The sequence below is a fragment of the Colletes gigas genome, unplaced genomic scaffold (genome assembly GCF_013123115.1).
Source record: "Colletes gigas isolate AHSC1104 unplaced genomic scaffold, ASM1312311v1 Colletes_gigas_Sc00011, whole genome shotgun sequence".
Lineage (NCBI taxonomy): Eukaryota > Metazoa > Arthropoda > Insecta > Hymenoptera > Colletidae > Colletes > Colletes gigas.
The window spans coordinates 1,373,166-1,396,001 of NW_025106640.1; the positions used below are offsets into that span (position 1 = coordinate 1,373,166).

Sequence of the window (22,836 nt, forward strand, 5' to 3'; positions counted from 1 at the left end):
TTTCAATCTTTCATTGAAATGTTAATATGTCGACGTTTTTAATTTATTTACCCAGTGAAAAGGCTGCAGATTATTGTGTAAAATTCATTTCAGAACTCCAGTTATTAAGTGGCTCAGGGAAGGTTTTAAAAAAGAAATTCCTCTTCGATTTGAGGATGATAGAAACTTATAAAACCTAATATATTGCATAGATAAAATACCGTTTCAATAGAGAATGCTATTTTCGAGTGGAAACGTGGCTACTATCGCGACAGGGTTTGTTCTCGGTAATTTTAATATTGCAAAAGTGTCAGCAGGAGGGGCACCTAAGCGAAGTTGAAGTCGTGTCAGTGTTTCAGAATCTTTTGCAGCCGCAATCAGAAGCTGGTACCAGCAGGGTTCATTGTACGCTGACGCGACGTGACTTCCGTTTGTACCTTTGTAGATACATCAGAAGCCTCGCTGATAAAATAACGGAGGAAGGACTTCGAGATAACGTCAGAAATTTCCGAAGACGATCCATTGTCGTATCGTCACGCCCAAAATCCCCTTCCACTTTCGACCGGTCGCAACAATCGCGTTGCACACGTTCGTTGTAACGCGAACTAGATGGAACATTGGAAAACATCGATCGATATTTCGAAATATCGATAGAATGTTCTGAAATAAGTCTTTAATAAAAATTACTAAATAATAGGAATAAAATTTATTTTTAATTCAATATTGTCACTGAATACATTTAATTTTGCTTCTAAAATAAATGACTAAGTAATAGGAATAAATTTATTTTTAATTCAATATTGTGATAAAATATATTTGATTTTGAGCAAATTTTTTATTGTAATTTTTTCCAACGCATAGGGTGTTCAGCCAACCCTGGAAAAAATTTTAATGGGATATTCTAGAGGCCAAAATAAGGCGAAAATCAAGAATATCAATTTCTTGACTGAGCCTTCGTTAAAAAGTTATTAACAATTAAATTAAAAAATTCCAAATCATTCTGAAAAAATTATTTTTGATTGCGGGGGTCAATTATAAGCATTTTTAGTGAATAGACATACCCTCAAATTCCTACGCACTTTCGAGAAAAAAATTCAGATAGGTGCCTAAACTTTCAGCGAAAAAAAAATTTTTAAAATCGTTCTAAAAAAATTATCTGCGGTGGCAAGGGTCGATTACAATCATTTTTGGTCAATAGACATACCCCCGAAATCCTACCTACTTTCTAGAAAAAAATTCGAGAAAATATGAAATTTTTAGAAAAAATAAAAAATTTCAAATCGCTCTAAAAAAATTATTGTCGGCTGCAGGGGTCAATTATAAGCATTTTTAGTGAATAGACATACCCCCGAAATTCTGCGCATTTGCGAGAAAAGAATTTAGTATGGGTGGAACTTTAAACGTTAATAACTTTTTAACGAAGCCTCCATCAACAAATTGGTATTCTTGATTTTCGTCTTATTTTGGCTTCTAAAATTTTCTATTAAAATTTTTTCCAAGTGTAGCTGAACTCCCTGTATAGTTAAATTATTACTAAATGGTTTTAATAGTGTATTTCTCACACAAGATTCTATGGAAAACTTGAGTTTGACATGAAATAATACTATAAAAGAACAAAATAAAACAATCATCTAAATATGCTGCCAAAACTATTAAATAATAATGTAACTACATAAATAAATTGCATATTTATTTTAAAATTATTTCCCAGCCACAATACTCGACTAAAATAATTTACTGACTTTTTTACGAATGTAAAAATCATTCAATCGGTAAATCTTTCGTGTTGCTGAATGTATCTAATCCTGAACGTTTCAACTCGCAATGAAATACAATCGAAGCACGCCCACGTCGCGCACGAACCCGGAAGACAGCGGCCATCGTCGGGATTTGGATGTTCCGCCATTAGAAATTACGTCTTTAAACATTTATCGCGAGCCACGTCCCTCGTATCAGATTCGATTGTTGATCTACGACGATGGATCGTGCCCAAGTTGCCCCGAAGATGCATTGAACCGTTTACAGCGCAAACTGTATCTTCGCGTACGCGCCAACGAACAGACATTAATTTCAATGTTTACCGATAATACAACGCCCAGGAATTTACGTCTCGTGTACGTTAGGTATTGAGTCGTCGATCTTCGTATTTACGGAAGGTAATCCGCGTTTACCAGCGTGAGATTAGAGACTACCGTAATAAATTTTCCTGTTCCTCTCGCAGTTCTAGCGATATTTGAAACAACGAACGTCGAAGCAAACAAAGTAATGGTGAAATAAACGCTAACAAGAAAATGACACGAACGTTTCTCCGTACCCTAATTAAATTCACCATTAGTTACATAACGTTTATTACGATTGCATGATTCTGTAGCGTTATCGTTGTTGCTTTTTAAATCGTTTATTCTTAAAATGCTGTATCTTGGAAATTCTTGCAATAATTATGATTTCTAAAGGTCTGCTATTTTTAGTTTTCGCTGAAACTGATTTTTCCACAGTATTGCTTTTCTTGGCGATAAAGATATCAAGACTGGTAATAGATACGAGCATGTCAACATCGAACTATGCACCCGCGCTCGTAAAATTCCTGTCTGCACACGATTCGGTCGTATTCGGCCAATTAAACCGGTACGAAACGAGTCCGCGAGATCGATCGAGAAAGTCGTTTCAATCAGTCGATCTATCGTACACCTGTTACCGACATCGATGTTGCAATTTCTATCTGCGTTGTCAAAATTAAAGGACACGTAATCTATAATAGAATCAGTACACGAGGAGAACTTTCAACGAGCAGGAAATAATTAAGGATTTACAGGTAATTAATTATTGCAACGGCGAGTGCAATGAGATCTATTAGATCTAATTTAATAACGGAAGTCTCGCACTTTTGATACACAAATTATCAGAAAGACCATGGGTAAATAATTTATCTCGTTTCCTTGTGAAATTTCTATAAATACTGATAATAAATTCCAATATAATACCATTGTCGATGTTAGATCGCAAAGTGTTAATTAAATTTTCTTTAAATGATAAATTTATTACCGTTGAATAGAATATTAAAGGTCACGATCATGATGTTATTAGACGAAATTGCTGATTTTACGTTATCGTATAGATTTGATTCAGTAAAATACTACGTTGATTATAACGAGCACGGATGTGGCGAGATCGCGACTGTAACGAGCAAAAAACGACGATGATTTTAATTTACACGTATTTCCATCCAATTGCTCGCAATTATAACGAGCGAATATACAAAGAGTGAGAAATTTTAGAAATATCAAAGTGAAATATTTTAAAGAAACTTGTCGATTTTAAGATCGATCGATATTACGATTAATTAAAATCGTATTTATTTTTTATTAATATTATTCTTCCCAGAGAATATAAATTGTTTTAGAATTACAAGACAAATAAATTATGTTCGATATAAAGTGGACGAAAATGTATTTTGAGTAGCAGGGACTATGGTTAATCGTATCCGCATTCCTGTCGCTCATTATTTTTTCACAGTTCACTCTACACAGTACTCTTCAATTTGCATAAAGGTTCGAATACCTTTTTGATTATTCTTCCACACTGGAGCTATGGAGCTGGTCGAAATAACCCATCCGTAATTTCTAATAAAAATTTACCATGATCACTATACATTTCTTCGACTATCTATCGTTTTAATTTCTTAATAAGTAAGTAATGGTTAGTAGTTCTAGCGTTGAAGTAACCACAGGTAAAATTAATAAAAATATATCACGAAGTTTAGAATGTTTGACCAACGAGTCGATCGTTTCCTCGAACGAACAATTTTGCTTTATTTTGAATCGATTGAAATTCGCCAAAAACTTGCATCGCGATAACAAGCAATGAGACAATGGAATACAATCGCGCGTGTCAGAATTCCCAGCGATGACCGTCGAACGCGATAATTCGCTGTGCAACCTCATTATTATCGTATTAAATAATACAATATGCTATCCGTGTCAGCACAGATCGAGTTTTTGTCATTCGAGCGATACTGGCGTAACGCGTAGATATATCCGCGGTAAAGCTACTTTTGCAAATGTCAGTGAAACTCTCATTTACGAAACCGGTACCGCGGGGAGGGGGCGGGTCGTTCCCGTAAATATGAAGTAATATTTCGTCGCGACACCGATCAGGATTATCCAGTTTTTCGCCCATATTTTTTGCGCATCGACCGTTTCGCGCGACATTATTTATTTTCGCGGTGCATTATGCAAATGTCATTAACGCGCGAGTTCACGCGTATGTGAAATACTGTGTCCAATTCGTCGGCAAAAATACCGCTCGCGACACTTTCGAAACTCTGGCGACTTCGAAGATTAGACGCGACGAAGAAACGAACGAAATAGAAGCCTGAATACTCGATGCATTCGATAATCTCGCTGTTATTTATTAAAAAAATATTCAGTATTTATTTTACCTTGTTTCTAATGCAATAAACGATTTTTCAAATTCGTACAAGTTGAGAATATTTTTTAAAAATTATGAAAGAAATGTTTCTCGCTATACTTGAGGATGGATCCAAAATCATTAAAAAATATATTCAACATTTATTTTACGTTGTTTCTAATGCAATAAACGATTTTTAAAATTCGTACAAGTTGAGAATATTTTTTAAAAATTATGAAAGAAATGCTCCTAGTTATACTTAAAGATGGATCCAAAATCTTTGAAAAATATATTCAACATTTATTTTACGTTGTTTCTAATGCAATAAACGATTTTTAAAGTTCGTATAAGTTGAGAATATTTTTTAAAAATTATGAAAGAAATGTTTCGTGGATCCAAAATCTTTAAAAAATATATTCAGTATTTATTTTACATTGTTTCTAATGCAATAAATGATTTTTAAAATTTGTATAAATTAAGAATATTTTTTAAAAATTATGAAAGAAATGTTCCTCGTTATACTTAAGGATGGATCCAAAATCTTTAGAAAATATATTCAACATTTATTTGACGTTGTTTCATATGCATTAAACGATTTTTAAGTTGAAAATAATTTTTAAAAATTATGAGAGAAACGTTACGAAAGAAGCGTTCGAATATTGAGGATTGGAGAGTCGAAGGAAGTTGAAGAGGTCATTAGAATTTCAGAGGAAAAGGTCGATAAGGTGGTCAAGAGTATTTTAAGTTCAATTGCTTGGTTTTTAATGGAACTTACATAGCACATACGTGCTCGACAATACATTGCACAAGTTACTTGAAAAATTCAAATCGAATAATAATTTTATAATCATCGTGCAGTTCGACTTTAAATTATGTATACTCATCAATGAATTGATATTTAATTTAATAATTTGTACAATTTCAAGATTATTAAAATTTTATAAAACTTGGAAAATACACAATGATATTCTTGAGGATGATTCAAATTACATGTTGCAACTCATCGGTGATCAATTAATATTTAATTTAATAATTTGTATAATTTCTAGATTACTAGTTTACCAAATTACTAAGACTGTTGTATACAATGTTATATAAAACTTGGCTTCACTTTCAAGTTTTTTTGGTAAATATAGTTAATAATTTTATAATTGTATAATAATAGTATAAAAATTGTATAATCATCATGTAATTCAACTTCAGAGAATAAAGTGCACAATAACATTATTCCTAAGAATTATTTAAATTATATGTTGCAACTCATCAATGAATTAATGTTTAATTTAATAATTTGCACAATTTCAGGTGTACTAGTGGGCCGAATTAGCAATTTGGAAAAGCTTGACAGTGAAATTTGTCAAATAAACATAGTATATAGTGTTCTAAATAAATATAGTAAATTCACAAAATAGAATTTAATTCGTATTTATTAAAAACAGTCCAAGAATGAATCCTACCATAACTATTTCATAGCAATCTAGCAGTACTCTAGTAATTTCTTTTAAAATGTGAAACTATTAATATTTAACACAGTGCAAACAATAAACGAACACTTGTTATGAATTTGTCATACTCAGCTACGTGGATCTATTGTCACAGCTCATTAGATCTACAATGTTTTTCTTCAAACAGATCCATTCGTGCAAGGTGAACGAACTTGATTATGAATTACTCATAATCGACTCGCTGCCTGAAAGAATTATCGAAACAAAACCTGCACGCGCCGTCGAGCGTAACATAGAATACAATAATCGCTATTTTTCAAACCTACTTTGTTATCACGATATGAAAGTCAACATTTTTCCTCTCAATTCTGAAACGAAACGAAGGCCACCATACGTCACTAACAAAACAAAGTAATAAAGACGCGATAATTATATTATCCTTCGCGCCACGTATCTATCGTTTAGAAAAATTGTCATCCACGATTAACAGCTCACAAATAATTTAAATCCGTGGTGTACGATATTTTTCAAAAATTTTTTAAACTCTTCAGTTATTTATATAATAATATATAATGGCCATATTCACTGATTTATTCACTAAATTATATTAAATTATCCCTATTGTCATCTCTCTTTCGAGTGTTATTATTTATCTAAATTCTGTCATTAATAAGTACAAATACTTGTTTACATGCATAAAATCAAACACGAGTATTCTCGGGGTTAAAAATTAAAAAAAAAAACCACAAAAATTTTGTTTAATATTTGAATGAACGAGGTCCCACCAAGGTCGAAGGTCCCCCGCACCCTTAATTCGACGCCCAGCAAACGAAAATGTACAACTCGTAGATTCGTGCAGACAGTATCGATCAAGTTGCAGCGCGGGCTATGAATAATGCAAAAATTTATCCCCGGGAAGAGAGCAACGAAACGAAAGCGAAAGACTGTAAGAGGGAGAAAAATCTCAAAATTTGCTCGATTCAGCTAAACGGCAGAGGAGTAAAGGGTGGCCGGTATCGTGAGCGCCGTGAACCCGGGTTCAAGCTTTTACGATCGCGTTTACAGCTGGATCCGCCGCGATATCGTTTACTAGGAACACCAATGCAATTACACAATGAAGTAGTAACGGCAATACCAGCGATAAACCTGGCCGTGTATCGACGGGAACGCGGCGCGGAGGACCGTGCATGCATGAACTTCGAACGTATCGCGAGACCGAGCGGGGCATTGGAATCGTTATAAATCATACAATAAATCAATTATTTATATGGTTCTGCGCGAAAGATCGCGCCGGGCCCCGGTTTCGTGTAGGAGTAGAGGGAAAACGTGACCGGGAACACCCGTATTTTGCACGCGTTACGGCTGAGATTAAGCCCGAGCGTAGTTACTTAAGATCACCGTGCTTAAGTGCGCTCCACGTACGAGTAAATAACTCGCGATCGGGTGTACTCGCTGTATCTACGGTGTATCCTTTTTACTCGATACCGAGCGTGGTCGTGTTACAACGATAGAATCGGAGAAAGGAGCGACCATTACGTGTATATCTTTTTCTTTTTCCCTTCTGCCACCCCTCCACAGAGTGCATACGGAACGAAGGAACCGCGTAGATTACGTTGTTCCGCATTATCCGTGGATGGGAATTATTGTTTAACGAAGCGTACGACAAATAATTCTCTAAGAACCGGTTAATGACCGACAATACACGCAAAGCGGATTAAACGAGAATTATTGGTATGCACCGGACTCGCGATTATATATTTGAGGAGAGGAGTCTCCCCCTCCTCATCCACCCTCTCGAGTAATCGAGATCGCCGCGTAATCCGCGAGATGAAAGGCAAAGTCGATAGCAATGGCGAGTGCCGCATAATCTGGAACGCGTTAACGCGTTGGGGGGATTTTTGCGGCCATGCTTTTCACAAATTTCGCGGGGAACGAATTTAGAATAATAGTTAAAGAAGATTTCAGGGTAAAAAGGATTTTACGATGCGTTGGTAGTCTTAAATAGACTACAATTGGAAAATGAGACTTTTGTTTCGAAACATTTTTGGTTATCCAAGAAAGTAAAATTTCCAATTTTGCCTCTCGAATAAAATAAAACTGTGTATCTACTTGAAATTTTGTAAAATGTAGTGTAATTAAAAAATCATTATTTATTCCGGCATAAATTGAACAGTAATCATGTTAGAAAAATTCAAAATAAATGGCACAGCCTTGTTTGAAATTAATAGATTTTACAAAGCATAATTAGTCTTAAGCAGATCACAATTTGGAAAACGAGACTTTTGTTTCGAAACATTTTTCGTTATTCAGAAAAATAAAATGTATCTACAGTGGTAAAATTTCTAATTTTCCCCCACGATTTGGGTAAACCTGCATACCTGTTTGAAATTTTGTAAAATTTAGTGTAATTGAAAAAACATTATTTATTTCAGTATAAATTAAACAGTAATCGTATTACCATTTTAGCTTACATTTTAATTATAATCACTACAACACAACCCTCATGGATCTACCCTCAACACGGAATATATTAAACCCTCTTTTGATTTGGAATTGCTGTGTAGTTCATTATAAAATATGCAGACCCTTTTTATTCCTCCTCTGAAGTTAAATACATTGAAATTAAAAGCTACAATTTTCATCATATCGAACATCAAATTTTGCTCCAACGTGAGATAATTTAATAAAAATATGGGATGTTTCATCACCCCAACGTAAAATAAACAATTAGATAAAATTGCAAGTTTTGAACAAGACTCGGTATTACCAACATAATATCGAACGATTTCAAAATAAACTTTTTTTTAAACACCAGCGAAAAAAGAAATTCTTTGGCGGAGGCTTGGAACTAGCACCAAATATTGCAAAAAACTCACAAAATTACATTATGGGTAAAAAACTCATGTTTTACCCTACCCCTAATTTTTATTCCAAGAACAATTAAAGCAGAATGAAAATTAATAGACTTACATTATACGTGATACACTTTAATTGGATATATTATGGCGTTCGGTTATTAAACATGCATTCATAACCGCGTGTAGCGCAAAAAAGCACTTCTTTCATGTAGCCGACAAAGCGAACGATTACTTCTTTGAAATTGATCTGCCGTGGTACGCACTAATCTGCAACCACCTTTACGTGACCAACACCAGAGCGCCTTTAATTAGCTGCTTCGGTTTTATTGTTAAATCAGTATTCAATTTTTTTTTTTTTATTATTCGAATTAATTTACATCCAATAAGAGAAGTTCGATCAACGTTTTTAAAATGTTAGAATGAAAATCTATTGTTGAATTTTAAAACTGCTGTTTGTAAAAATCCATTTGCTCCCTCGGAACACGTTTTACCTTTTTTATGATCGCGTCATTATGTCTTTCGATATGGTATAATCAACGTCCGCTGTGATGTAGAGAATAATTATACGCTTCCTTGCCAATCACTATTACCATGGCCATCGTTATTTATAAAATTAACTCGAACCCTTCATTGAAGACTGCAGGAAGCCAGGAAGATTTTCAATTATTCTAAAACCACACTGTGGCTAACATTTAAACTGTTACTGATATTTTTAAAAAACAGTCCAGGAAACATCTTTGTAAATTAACTTTAATTTTTGTAAAACATATAACACTGTAATAGTTGCGATTTTTTAACAAACTCCAAAAAATTACATAGTAATTTTCTTGAAGTACAATTTAGAAATAGGAACATTTATCCAATTAAATAGACGATATATTCCAAATGATATGAGAACATATGCCTGCAGTTGGAGTCTGACGAACAGTGTATTAACAGAAAGAGAAGTTATCCAGAGTTTTCTACATTAAAAATTTTCTTTAGCATCCCCCTTTGGATTGAAAGACGTCTGCCCTAGGGGTTGCACCCTCTACTCTGGAAAGACTGAAGATGGTTGGAAACTTTGGAGACTCTTACATGGTTCGAGGCAATTCCACTGTGTTAGAAAAAAATAATTTTCCAGACCAAGCAGCCAAAAATATTAATGAACTTCCAAGAAAATCTTTCGTTCATACTATATTTTAATTTCTGTTATAACGTGACCAATGCCCAAACACAAATTATTTCATATCCGTGTTCGTATTCAAGAACTCGATCCGCGTACTGAAATTCTATTCATTACACCGCGTGAAAGATGCATTCGAGAACGCGTTTCGTTCAATTTTAGATAATTACGAGACTTTGGAAACGTTCGTTCATAGGTTGCGAATGGAACACGACTTTTTGGAATTTCTCGAGGCGCGAAAGAAATGGAAGAGCGCCCTGGAAACGAGCAGGTTCACGCAAATGCGCCGCGAATGGCGGATGTGTACAAATTCATGGTACAAGGAACGTCCATTCGCCGGGCGACCAAAGACAAAAGGTCCCCGCGATGGAGATCGGCCATCAAATAGGGATGTTTTCATTTCGATGCAAATGCGAAAACGTTGAGAATGAAAAAGGAAAACGATCGATCGGGCTGGCCTCTCGATACTCCGAAGGTCCCGGAAGGTCGGGTGAAAGGGCGTCGAGAGGAACGAAAATTCAAGAGATCGGCGCAATCGAAACAATCGTCGATAGTCGATACAACCGGCCATGCAATAACCCCCAACGCAATAATTGCTTCGCTTTCCCACCGTTCTATAGATACGTCTGAGCACTCGATTATTCCGGTAATACCCCCGAGCGAATTCGAAAAAACTTCCATCTGTTTCGAACGATAATAATATTTTTGCAAATATTGCAGTTTCCTACTTCACCGACCGAGTAAGTCAAATTTCTAATTTTCGACGAAAGCGTATCGTTAATGTGCAAGAGCAACTGAAATAGAACTGAATTTATTTGTTGACAGAATAAATCACGATTTCGAAACAAAAACTTCCCGATTGTACCAGTTACGGTGCGATCTGTACAGTATTTCGCTCTCTCCAAACTGTTTTGGTTCACTCCGACAAATTGTAAGGAAGCGCAGTCCTGTAATTATTGTCTCGCCAAGTGCATAATTATAGCTTATTAGTAATCTGTTGACGCGTCGTTAATGTTGATCCGAAGACAGTCGAACCGGTCTCCCTGCGAGCGACGCCGGTTTCAATGGCGATTTATTGCGCCTCTCGCGCGATACATATTCATCGTGTGTGTTTGGACGTCGACTATTCCGGCTAGTCCGGAAAACGCGTTACACACGAGCCTCGATTCGACAACGAACTTCGCTGCGGAACGGACAATGAGTCGCCAAGCTCGTGAAAATCGAACGACTCTGCCACTCGCGTAAATTACGAAAAAGATCATCAAATTTAATAGCGCGCAAGTTATGGCAAACTGATTTTAAATTTGACATTGATATTCACTCTAAACGAATATTACAGAAGTATTTATTCCTAACGATACATTATTTATATAGGAATAATCGTAATAATTTTCACATAGGAAAAATTTTAATGAGAGATTCTAGAGGCCAAAATAAGACGAAAATCAAGAATACCACTTTGTTGATGGAGGCTTCGTTAAAAAGTTATTAATGTTTAAAGTTCCGCCAGTACTGAATTTTTTTCTCGAAAATGCGCAGGATTTCGGGGGTATGTCTATTCACCAAAAATGATTGTAATTGACCCCCACAACCGACAATAATTTTTCCAGAACGATTTGAAATTTTTTTTTCCATCCAAAAATTTCACACCTTCTCGAATTTTTTTCTCGAAACTGTGCAGGATTTCCGTGGTATGACTATTCACCAAAAATGATTGTAATTGACCTCCAAAACCGACAATAATTTTTCCAGAATGATTTGAAAGTTTTTTTCCCCTCCAAAAATTTAACACCTTCTCGAATTTTTTTCTCGAAACTGCGCAGGATTTCCGTGGTATGTCTATTCACCAAAAATGATTGTAATTGACCCCCGCAACCGAAAATAATTTTTCCGGAACGATTTGAAATTTTTGAATTTAATTGTTAATAACTTTTTAACGAAGGCTCAGTCAAGAAATTGATATTCTTGATTTTCGCCTTATTTTGGCCTCTAGAATATCCCATTAAAATTTTTCCCAGGGTTGGCCTAACACCCTGTATAACCTATAATTCCTATTTTTGTCCAATCCGGATGAAAGTATATTTTTCGCGATTTTTGTTTCACGTTTATATTGTATCATACAATGGAATTTAAAGATCAATTTCCGTCAACGTTAACAACTACATTAATAACAATTCCGCTGTATCTTCGAACCTTCTCTTCTATTCTATTATTGTTCGCGCTTTCTTCACCCTATCTGACCTAGAAATGGGCGTTGGGAGATTACGTAATCCGACTCCGCTCGCCTGTACCAATACCAGGCAAGTGCCCGGAATTTGTGAATCGAAGTAACGTGAGAAAGAACGATTTTCGTTGCGGTGAGCCTATAGACACAACACGCACGGTATACTCGAAATCGCTTAAAATCCCCGTGGGCCGAACGATTAGAAAAACAAACGAATACTAATACAAAGGAAACATTCTCCGGTGGTTCGAGAGAAAAACGGTCTTCGTCTGTCAGCTTTGTTTACAGAGATATAAATACGGATATAAATACGGCAACTATCATGAAATACAGCGTGCGTGACATTCTCGAGGGCAATATACAGACTCGGGAGTTTCGTACGACTGAACGATGACAGACTCCCCCTACACTTGTTGTTATGCAACGAAGCGTGTGGACCCGGCTCGAGTGCCGGCTAGCGAAATGAGCGAAATAGCGTTCTCGTGGCGCAGAGCGCACGTGCATCTGCAAGGTTCACTGTACGAGAGACACTTTTGTACACACGGCCGCACATAACCTCCCGTCCCGCTAGAACCGTTCGTTCAATTTCACTCTTTTTCCCCCTCGTGTTTACCACGAAAACGCGATACGTCGCGCGTACGACAGAGATCTTGCGGTCGACGAAAAAAAAAAAAAGAAAAAAATAAGGCAGAAAGACGGTATTACGGCTCTCACTCACCGCAAACGTTCAGCCAGCCCTCGACGCGACAGGGATACTCCAGCTTCATCGTGAACTATCGCCGCCGAACACCAAGTACCGGAAACCTATTGCACAAATCCACTGGTCACATAAGAAAACGAAAAGGCAAACTGCCCGTAGTCAGGACGTGTTATCACTGTTAAACAACATCCGCGGCACACATTCTCCCGTGCATTCGCGCGACCCGACGACGACGAGACGGTATAAAATTTTAAAAACGGCACGAAGAGACACGCGCACGACGGACGATGCACGAAATCACGGGATAAATAAACGTCGTAATATTAAAACGGCCGTACGTCGCGAGCGTACCACACTGTCTGGCGTTGCGCGCGCAAACCGTCGACACGACCCACTCACACCGGCGAACAAATCGGTACTGACTGAACAAACCCTCTCGCGTCCTCGTTGAGCCGATCTTCCTTCTCCCTCTCTCTCGCCTGTCTCTGCCATCAGACCCTCTCGCGTTCAGGTGGTGCGCTCATCCCGTATATTTTTTCCATATAACTGATACGCCAATCTGGATTATGAGTTTTCTGAAACAATCAATTTATTGTTAACACGCGAGAGACGTCACGTTCGAATAGTTCACCGAACTGAACATAGGTTCGACTAACTTTAACCAAGTGAAACGATTATCAAACTAAGGGTTTCTCGAATCGATTTATCGAAAACGAATTTCGCAGCCGCCATTTTTACAACCTAAATCATGGTTAACATGGCGAACTTTAAATAAACAGAATAATGTTGTAAATGCATATTTATTAACATTATTTTTCATATTTAATTTTACCCAAATAAGAAAATCTTGATAATTCTTTATACTAAGCTTCCCTGTCTCGAAAAACTATTATTATTCAACGATGTTTCGTATCGTATTCCATGATCATGTACGATCAAACTCTTTAATATTATTATACAATTTCAATATATTAATTTGTGAGTACGAATACAAGTACACACTCTTGTAATACGCCAACATTACTATGTATTGATTTTATTGGAAAACTTTTATTCGTACCTACAATTTCTACGTATTCCATCACATATATGTACGTGCAGGAGATCATACATCGGGTCACTTGTAATTTTCTGTAAACAAAAAAGAGTCGATGTTCTTTAGGTTTACGTAACTTGTTCCAACGGTTGTAAAACAGTTAATTAAGTATACTTATATTATCGAGCGCGAGCCAGCACCATCGATTCGAACCGAGGAACGTTACTAGATGATCGCATATTACAAGATAATTCTGGAAATATCTTCGTCTTCGTTTGAAAGCGCCACCTGGCAACCAAGCCTTTAGTCAGTTACTAGCAAAATGGCGCTCAAGGCACAAGTCGGTCAAAGTGAGTAACGAAAAACAAAATTAATTTTTCGCGATGTTATTCGAATCTCGAAATATTTTCATACTGTAATATCAAAGCATTTGCGTAGATCCTTCTTACATGAAAAGCATGACGTCTAAACCACTGTCAGAATCCGTAACCTCCAAAGGGGCGTATGTGCTGTGATGATTTCATCGTTTACGAAGCGGCTGCTAGATAGAAACGTCATATTCATACTGCAGAAGCGTGTTATTCTCTAATTTTGTACTTTAAAGTTCATGTATTATCATACGAAATAGCAGCTGATTATCAATGTTCATGTTTGTCGAAATTTAAATCTGTTGATCATCACAAATTATTAAATTGACATTTTCTTTGAGTAAATATATAAACATGCACTATTGATTCCGTATAATTCGAGTTAGCGTAAGAATAAAAAATGAATTTTTCTGTGTCATGTAAAGATTGTTATAATTCTAAATATAATTCTTCTATGCTTTTACATTAAGTATTCATTACAACTGATGCCACGATTACCCTATACGTTCTTGAAGGAAACGAGTGTTCAGATCATCATTGTTTTCAAATGCAAAGTAGATTTTTTTATCGTGTAGAGTTAACATGTGTTTATAACGTTCGATTTTGCCCAAATGAAGAATACGAAAACGTAGTTCTGTACACGTTGTTTAACCTTCACGCTTGTTATACACGATTTTATGTTTATTGCATTTTTAATAGTTCCAATTACGTCTAGAAAGTTACTGTTTTATGTATCGTAGAATCATTGATCGCGTACAATACAATAATCCTCGCGCATCGCGGAATCCTGAAACGTCTTGCGGTCGATACCAGTCTGTATCGAATAACCCAATTAGGAAATGATTTTTTTCTTCAGAACGATTCCAACATCGCAATAGAATCCAATCGTCCGTGACGTTCGATTAACGAAGCCCTTTTGTACTTTAGCTTTATTTTAATGAATACGATTAAGGAATCAAGACGGTCTTTATATTTTTTTACTCGAACGCATTGTTTTCAACGGGGCCCCCTACTTTCACATACAAACCTGCCGTGGGTGACGTCATTGCTCCGTAAGAACGATCAATACGCGTTGAGAGCGCCAAAAGATTCAACATTCAATTTTAAATCGCGTTTAATTACAAACAAATCTGCACGTATATTATTGTAACAAATAATGCTACTTTACAACTATTATTAATCGATCGAATTACTCGACCAAGACTTTATAAAGCATCCGTTGTGCGCAACAGGAAGCGATTAGCAATTGAAAATAAAATAAAACTATAGATAGATTTAACTATAAAACGATGTGTATTACCATTCCTTTTCCATTTACAGAGATTATGAATGAGGTCATTAAACAGACAAAGGCCTCGGGAAGCGGATTGCAATGGCGTATTTTGGTAGTGGATCAATTGGCCATGAGGATGGTGTCGGCGTGCTGCAAAATGCACGATATCAGTGCCCAAGGCATTACTCTAGTCGAAGATATCAACAAGAAACGAGAACCCATACCCACCATGGAAGCGATCTATCTGATCACACCCTGCAATTCTTCCGTTCAAAAACTGATCGAAGACTTCAGCAATCCGACTAGAATTATTTACAAAATCGCCCACGTCTATTTCACAGAAGGTACCATCGTACCGTTTCGTTACGTTTCGTGTTTCTTGACTTACGGCGGACATTATCGCGAGATCTACCATCGAAAATCGGGAGCATGTTGTTTGCTCGGGCGAGCGTAGCTAAATTAACGCGATCACGCGCAAACTTAAACCTCTTTAATTTCACCAGCGAACGGCATTAATTTGGCTACGGTTGCAACAGTACATTCATGTTCCTTGTATACGTATAGGCAATCCCGACCTCCTGTTTCTTTTCTTTTTTTTACCAAACGTACGTTCAAGGGGCAGAATTTTTGGAAATAAGAAACTAAAGATTATACAAAAACTGGCGGATCAGTATTTAAGATCTGAATAGTAAACGCGAGATGCTAAGTATATCTATTTGCAGCGTGTCCCGATGAGTTGTTCAAAGACTTGTGTCACTCGCTGGTAGCTAAACGCATAAAGACACTAAAAGAGATCAACATCGCTTTCATACCGTACGAAGAACAGGTAAAGCAATGGACGCTCTGATAATCGAGCAAACGTCTCATCATTTTACGTGTTTCGTGGTGACGGGCTCACATTCACATACACACATACACACACACATCGTGTACAACACACCGATCTATCTCCCACCTTTACGACATCTTGATTCACGAACCTACATATTTCGATTTCTCAGCCAGCGATCGTGACAATGTTAACGCAATTATTTGACGCCTCTCCCTACTCCTAAATTTTGTACAGTACTCACCATGTAAGCACGTACTAACGACGGAATGCATTCATGCTTGTTACACGACCAGTGTGTCCAGAGGAGCTCTTCAATGAAATCTGCAAGTCTCTCGCCGCTAAAAAGATCAAAACCCTCAAAGAGATCAACATCGCTTTCCTGCCTTACGAATCGCAGGTGACGATCAAAGAAAAAAAAAACAAAAAAAACCGAAAAATCGTAATCGCTAGAAGTAGTTGGCAAATCGCAATCGTTACTTTCAATTTTCTTAGTTCCGATAAGCAGAAACCGCGAACTCCTCTGTATTGTTCTTTTTTCTCAGTTGTTTGTTTTACGGTGTAGAAAATAGGCGAAAGACTTCTGTAAATACCTTACATACGTGTTCCTGCGTTTTCCTTTTGCGTTCAGACTTTCGTTTCTGGCATGCGATTTTTTGTATCTTGTTACTTCTCGTAATTCTTGTCAACTATATTTTACATTTATCGACACGTACGTGTATTCCGCTATTATTCGCACCGCTTGAACTCTGAAAGTATAATAGACATTTGTAAAACGATGTTTTGCGAGAATAACGCTGAAACGAACACCGTGATTAAACAGGTATTCTCCTTGGACTCGTGCGAAACGTTTCATTGCTTTTATAATGCTTCCTTCGCCAACTTGAGGACAGCCAACATGGAAAGAATAGCAGAACAGATAGCTACGCTCTGTGCCACTCTTGGAGAGTATCCATCGGTCAGATACCGAAGGTACGACTATATTCTATTTTATCACCGTGCTTTATGGCTAGATTAGATATTATATCTGTTTTTTAATTCTCAATAGCGACTTCGACCGAAACGTGGAGTTAGCGCACATGGTCCAACAGAAATTGGATGCTTACAAAGCGGATGAACCGACGATGGGAGAAGGACCAGAGAAAGCGCGTTCCCAACTACTTATTTTAGATAGAGGATTTGACTGTGTCTCTCCACTGTTGCACGAGTTGACACTACAAGCTATGGCATATGATTTGCTAGACATCGAGAATGATGTTTACAAGTAAATACTACATGTACACAAATGATTCTGGTTTGAAACAATATTTTAATACGTAATAATGTGTTCCAGGTTCGAAGCGTCAGCGGGTCAGCAAAAGGAAGTATTATTGGATGAGAATGATGACTTGTGGGTGGATCTTAGACATCAGCATATTGCTGTAGTTTCACAGTAAGTTCGAGTGTTTGAGAAACTAGCTCTAAGAAGATTGAATTTCAATGTATGAATCATTTCTTTTTAGAAACGTTACCAAAAATTTAAAGAAGTTCACGGAATCGAAGAGAATGCCGCAAGGGGACAAACAAAGTATGAGAGACCTTTCGCAGATGATCAAGAAAATGCCACAATATCAGAAAGAATTGAGCAAATACGCGACGCATTTGCAATTGGCGGAAGATTGTATGAAACGTTATCAAGGAAATGTGGATAAGCTCTGCAAAGTGGAACAAGTACGTGATACTTGTTCTGTATTGCTGGTTTTCTGTATCGTGATATTAACTACAACGTAGAATTAAATATAACGTGCACTCACGTGTTACGTTTTACTAGGATTTGGCAATGGGTACGGACGCCGAGGGCGAGCGTATCAAAGATCAAATGAAAAACATTACGCCAATTTTACTCGATCAGACCGTGCATCATTTAGACAAGCTACGAATCGTAGCCTTGTACGTTATTAGTAAAAACGGCATTACCGAAGAAAATCTTAACCGATTGGTTCACCATGCCCAAATATCTCCTGATGACAAACAAACCATAGTAAATATGGCGAATCTTGGTATCAATATTGTTGTGGATGTAAGTATAAACAATTGTTATATCAATTCCCTAAATAGATTCTATCTACGCTTCTATTTTATTATTATTATAATTACGGTCTTACTTCCACAGGGTAGCAACCGTAAAAAATTGTACACCGTACAACGTAAAGAAAGAATTACAGAACAAACTTACCAAATGAGTCGCTGGACACCGATTATGAAAGACATCATGGAAGACGCCATCGAAGACAAACTCGACTCTAAACATTTTCCATTTTTGGCAGGACGTGCAGCAAGTTCGGGATATCATGCTCCAACCAGGTAAAACAAAGTCTTGTCCAAGGCTTTTCTATCCTACAGACAGAATAGACATCTTTTTAGGACCCGTATAAGCTCAAACGTTTTCATATACATATTTATAATATATTATCATCCATTTTCAGTGCACGATACGGGCATTGGCACAAGGATAAAGGTCAACAAACCATTAAGAACGTACCGCGCTTAATTGTCTTCGTAGTCGGTGGAGTTTGCTTCTCCGAGGTACGATGTGCGTACGAAGTCACAAATGCTTTGAAAAATTGGGAAGTAATAATTGGTAAGTGTGCATTACAAAATATTCCTTAATCATAAAATCGTATATTACTCTAATCTATTTACGTATTACTTTTCTTCAGGTTCGTCACATATAATAACACCCAAATCCTTCTTAGACGATTTGAGTAAACTTCACGTATAAAGAAATCTTTTTTTGTGTAAACAAAATAAAAACACATTCCCGTATTCCTAATATGCCATTAGCTTTGGCTTCATCAGTAATACCAGCTACAAGAAACTCTGTGGGCGATCTCGATTATGGAATTAAAGTACTAAATAGGGAACACACAGTCAATTGTTTAGGTCGCACCGCCATTTAGCGACTAATTAAGAAATTTGGGAATATAATATTATAAATATCCAAAGTTGACCGAAATATACACGGTGCTAGAGGGAGAATATATCCGGTATTAAGTGCCTCCTCGATTAAAACGTTAATAAAGAACGAATAAATATGTTGGCAATACTGATGTAGATCATACGGAAGTCCATAATGGTAATTTAGGCTGGAGAATGACCTAACTAAGATATAATACGTTTCACTATGCCAAGCCGCTCCTTTGTTAATAATAAGGGGCAGGTTAGCAAAGGAATTTGATGTATTGTAGAGGAGAATCGTGATATATGTGTAAATTTCTCGTTATGTCCTGTTTTAAAAAAAGCTGACAGATCTTTGTACTGTCTTGAAGTTTTCATTTTCAGTTCCATTCACAGTATCAGTAATACGTATAAAACTCACGTGAAAAAGTATAAATATCATGCATAACACGATTATATAAGCTTCAATCATATCAACTTCAATAAAAACGAGATGTGAGCATTGATATTTATTACTTGCTACTTTGTTGTTTAAATATTACAGTTTATAATAAAATGATAAATATACAATAACTTATTTATTATATTTTTGTTATATGATCGATTTGTTGTGCAAATGTTGCTTTTAATTTATCACAAAGAGCTGTATTTACATTCATCTGAAAAATGTCCAACTTCTAAAAACTTACGCCTGTTTAACTAAAAGTGAAATCTTTACTGTACGTTATATGTCGATAAGTACTTACATGTTGAAATTTGTACTTCACGTAAGAAGTAATTGTAGATCGCTGTCGATCGGTAGAAGTTAATCTGTTGATTACTCATAATAATTATTGATGTGCGTTAATATTGCGATTACTTAGCGACGAAATTATTACAAAGTTTACGGTATTAATGATATATAATATATTATATGAACATATATGTATCTAGTTTGTAGCCTAAACAAAATGTTCTGCTTATAAAAGCCTACAATTCGCTCCAATTGTGTCTTCGTTTTAATAAATACCATACCACGTAAAATAAATATGTTTTGGCGCGCAAAATGTCAGATATCAGAATCGAAATGAATTTATGTTGAAAATATGTCATATGAAGTTACGTTTCAGTCCAAAGGAATTTACAAATCATCCGAGACTAAGATTCTTCACGAGGCTCAGCAAGACTAATTCATATTAGACAATGTGATTTAAAGGGTAAAATTTTATTTAACCTACAAGATGTCGGATTACGTTTACGGTAGTAAAAACAATTTTAAAGGGAATAAGATCTTCATGATATTAATGAATGTTTACTCATACAGGTTTTTGATTTTCACCCGAATGTGATTTCCTACGGAACAGTACATATACCGTATTCGTGAAAGTACATAAGTGGGGCAGTTCGATTACAGTTGTATAAAGGAAATAGTGAGTATTAATAAACAGACTTTGTTATATGAACTAATTATTTCGATCTTATAGCATCAGTACAACGAGATTGGTTTTCATGGTCATGCAATGCAGGGAGGATTAGACTTTGCAAACGGGGGTGGATTAATACGCGCGCAGGCTCACGGGTTGAAAAAATATTATCGTTTCAAAAACCAGTGTGATGTTTAAATTAACACCATAAGATATATTAAAATACATCAAAGCTACATAATATTTCGTAAATGCAATATATTACTTAAAATTCGTAGAGAAGAACGTGATTTGTATGTAAGATTATTGGCAAAATAAAGAAATTTGAATTACACGTGGCATACTAGAATGAAAATAATTTTTCTAGGATTTCGTATATTAATTTTAATATATTTTTATTTCATGTTAATTAAATCAGTATCGTATATCTTTACACGTGAACTGTCCTAAAACAGGATGTGGTTTAATGAAAAACTACCAGCACAGTTACTTTCAATTAGTTATTAATAATTAAACCCTTAAAATAATTACTATAGTCGTAGAGATTATAATAACGTATAATATGCATTGTTTTATCTGCATTAATAGTATACACAATGATGGTTCTTAGTTTTTCTAATAGATCCGCAACATAAAAGAAAACGCCAAACATGAGACAATAATGTTTCAGTTAGTATCTCTTCTATCGATGACTATATAATACTCTCACTCTATCCCATTTTCTCTGTCTCTCTCGCTCTTTATTTATATATTTATATCTTTATATATATTTATATATATAATATATATAATATTCATTCATATAATATATATATTATATACATACATATACGTATATAACATGCAAAATTACAAACTAAGAAAGGTAATTCTGTATGCATGTATAATTAATCTGCAATAACTCTTGTATTCACATTTACTTCGTAACGTTAATTCTGAATATGTAATAAACGTTTTTTTTTTTTCTTACTTTTAATAACTAATCATAGTACAGACAACTTAGTTCAATTTGACATTGTTAAGTAACTCGAGAATCGAATACAACATTCGTATGAACGTTTTGCGTATTTTAAGTTTACGATTATTGAATGAAAATTTTTTAATTTAAACAAGAGTTCTTTAGAAAATACTAACGATTTGGATCCTGATTAATACTGCAATAACGTTAAATTACACGAACGTTTAATATGTACTTTATCTATACGAGATGCATTTCGTAGAAAAGTCGTGTAAAAGATTCAATACTTTGTTTATTTCATTTGTTTTCGAACAACGTGGATTACACAAATAAAGGAAAGAATGTAAGGTTTAGTTTAAACAGTAATGGTGCAGTGGAAATCAAGGGTAAGCGTGCGAACAAACTTGGCCCAGTAAATGTTCTCTCTTACTTAACAACATCAAGCATTTCTTTATTTTAGCCATTTATTCTTCATTTCATTATTATTTATGTACAACCAGCTTAATGTCTTGCTATCGTTAGTCGTAATAAGTCTACTAAAACTCGTGTGCCATTGGAGATGATGTGCGCCCGTGGGAACTTATATAAAAAATTATTTTTTGATACAACGGAGTGATTTTGGTGTTACTTACGAATTATTACGTCTTTACCTAGTAACTTACACTGAGATCTAGTAGGTTATACAATCTATCGGCCTCCCTTAAATATTACAAACCTTATCACATATATAGAGGTGTGTATTAGTACTTATTATTTTTTTATACATAGATATTCTGTATTCTGTTTAAATTGCTGCCAATGATTTTTTTTTTTCGCGTATTTACAATTACAAACCACGTATTATACAATCATAATACCTAAGCACATACATTCTCCTTTCTCACTTTCATTCTCACTTTCCATCATCTTCTCGTTCTCTCCTTCGAACTCATTCTTCGTTAATTCTCTCTTTTTTTAAATAGTTTTTTTTTTTTTCATTTTAGAATTCGTGTCATTGTTGAGCTCGTTACTTCAATACGGCGCAATGTTTTAATCAGAGAAATTCTTTGAAACATTCGAAGACACTTGCGATTGGTCAGTCTAACGGTACAATACAGATAAAATGAAGTAAAAGTAACTAGAAGCATTGTATCGTTCCTTATTTAGTAGAAATACCTTAATATCTGCCACGAATTGAAATTTTTTCTTTTTTTTTTTTAATCAGTATCTATACTCAGGACACGAAGAATTACACCGATAAAAGAATAGATTAAG

General features: G+C 35.6%; 2 protein-coding genes across 5 annotated transcripts in view; one reads left to right on the forward strand and one right to left on the reverse strand.

Annotated features, from left to right (window-relative positions):
- LOC122398430 (ras GTPase-activating protein raskol-like) overlaps positions 1-13,165 on the reverse strand; it is a 244,298-nt gene extending 231,133 nt beyond the window's left edge. Inside the window, exon 1 of the mRNA XM_043398264.1 lies at positions 12,797-13,165. Coding sequence (XP_043254199.1) covers positions 12,797-12,845 — 49 coding nt within the window. The 5' untranslated portion in view covers positions 12,846-13,165. The remainder of the gene's footprint in view (positions 1-12,796) is intronic.
- A 971-nt stretch (positions 13,166-14,136) lies between these two features.
- LOC122398517 (protein ROP) lies at positions 14,137-20,575 on the forward strand. Of its 4 annotated transcripts, none has more exons than XM_043398458.1 (11): positions 14,137-14,164; positions 15,503-15,799; positions 16,581-16,684; positions 17,108-17,256; positions 17,333-17,548; positions 17,618-17,716; positions 17,787-17,994; positions 18,095-18,337; positions 18,437-18,627; positions 18,750-18,904; positions 18,984-20,574. In XM_043398458.1, exons 1-11 carry the CDS (start codon positions 14,137-14,139, stop codon positions 19,043-19,045), a joined length of 1,752 nt encoding a protein of 583 aa, XP_043254393.1. In that variant the 3' UTR covers positions 19,046-20,574. The 4 variants fall into 4 exon arrangements, with proteins under 4 accessions (XP_043254393.1, XP_043254391.1, XP_043254392.1 ...); XM_043398456.1 differs by lacking the exon at positions 16,581-16,684 and adding an exon at positions 16,178-16,281 and having other exon boundaries at positions 18,095-18,343; positions 18,984-20,218; XM_043398457.1 differs by having other exon boundaries at positions 18,095-18,343; positions 18,984-20,218.
- The last annotated feature ends 2,261 nt before the right edge of the window (positions 20,576-22,836 follow it).

What these genes read in the sequence shown, in the direction of transcription:
- LOC122398517 (XM_043398455.1), top strand. Translation starts at nt 14,137, where the DNA reads ATGGCGCTCAAGGCACAAGTCGGTCAAA. An exon ending in CCACGTCTATTTCACAGAAG is followed by an intron (nt 15,800 to 16,580) that starts GTACCATCGTAC and finishes TTACACGACCAG; the next exon opens with TGTGTCCAGAGGAGCTCTTC. An exon ending in AAATTGGGAAGTAATAATTG is followed by an intron (nt 18,905 to 18,983) that starts GTAAGTGTGCAT and finishes ACTTTTCTTCAG; the next exon opens with GTTCGTCACATATAATAACA.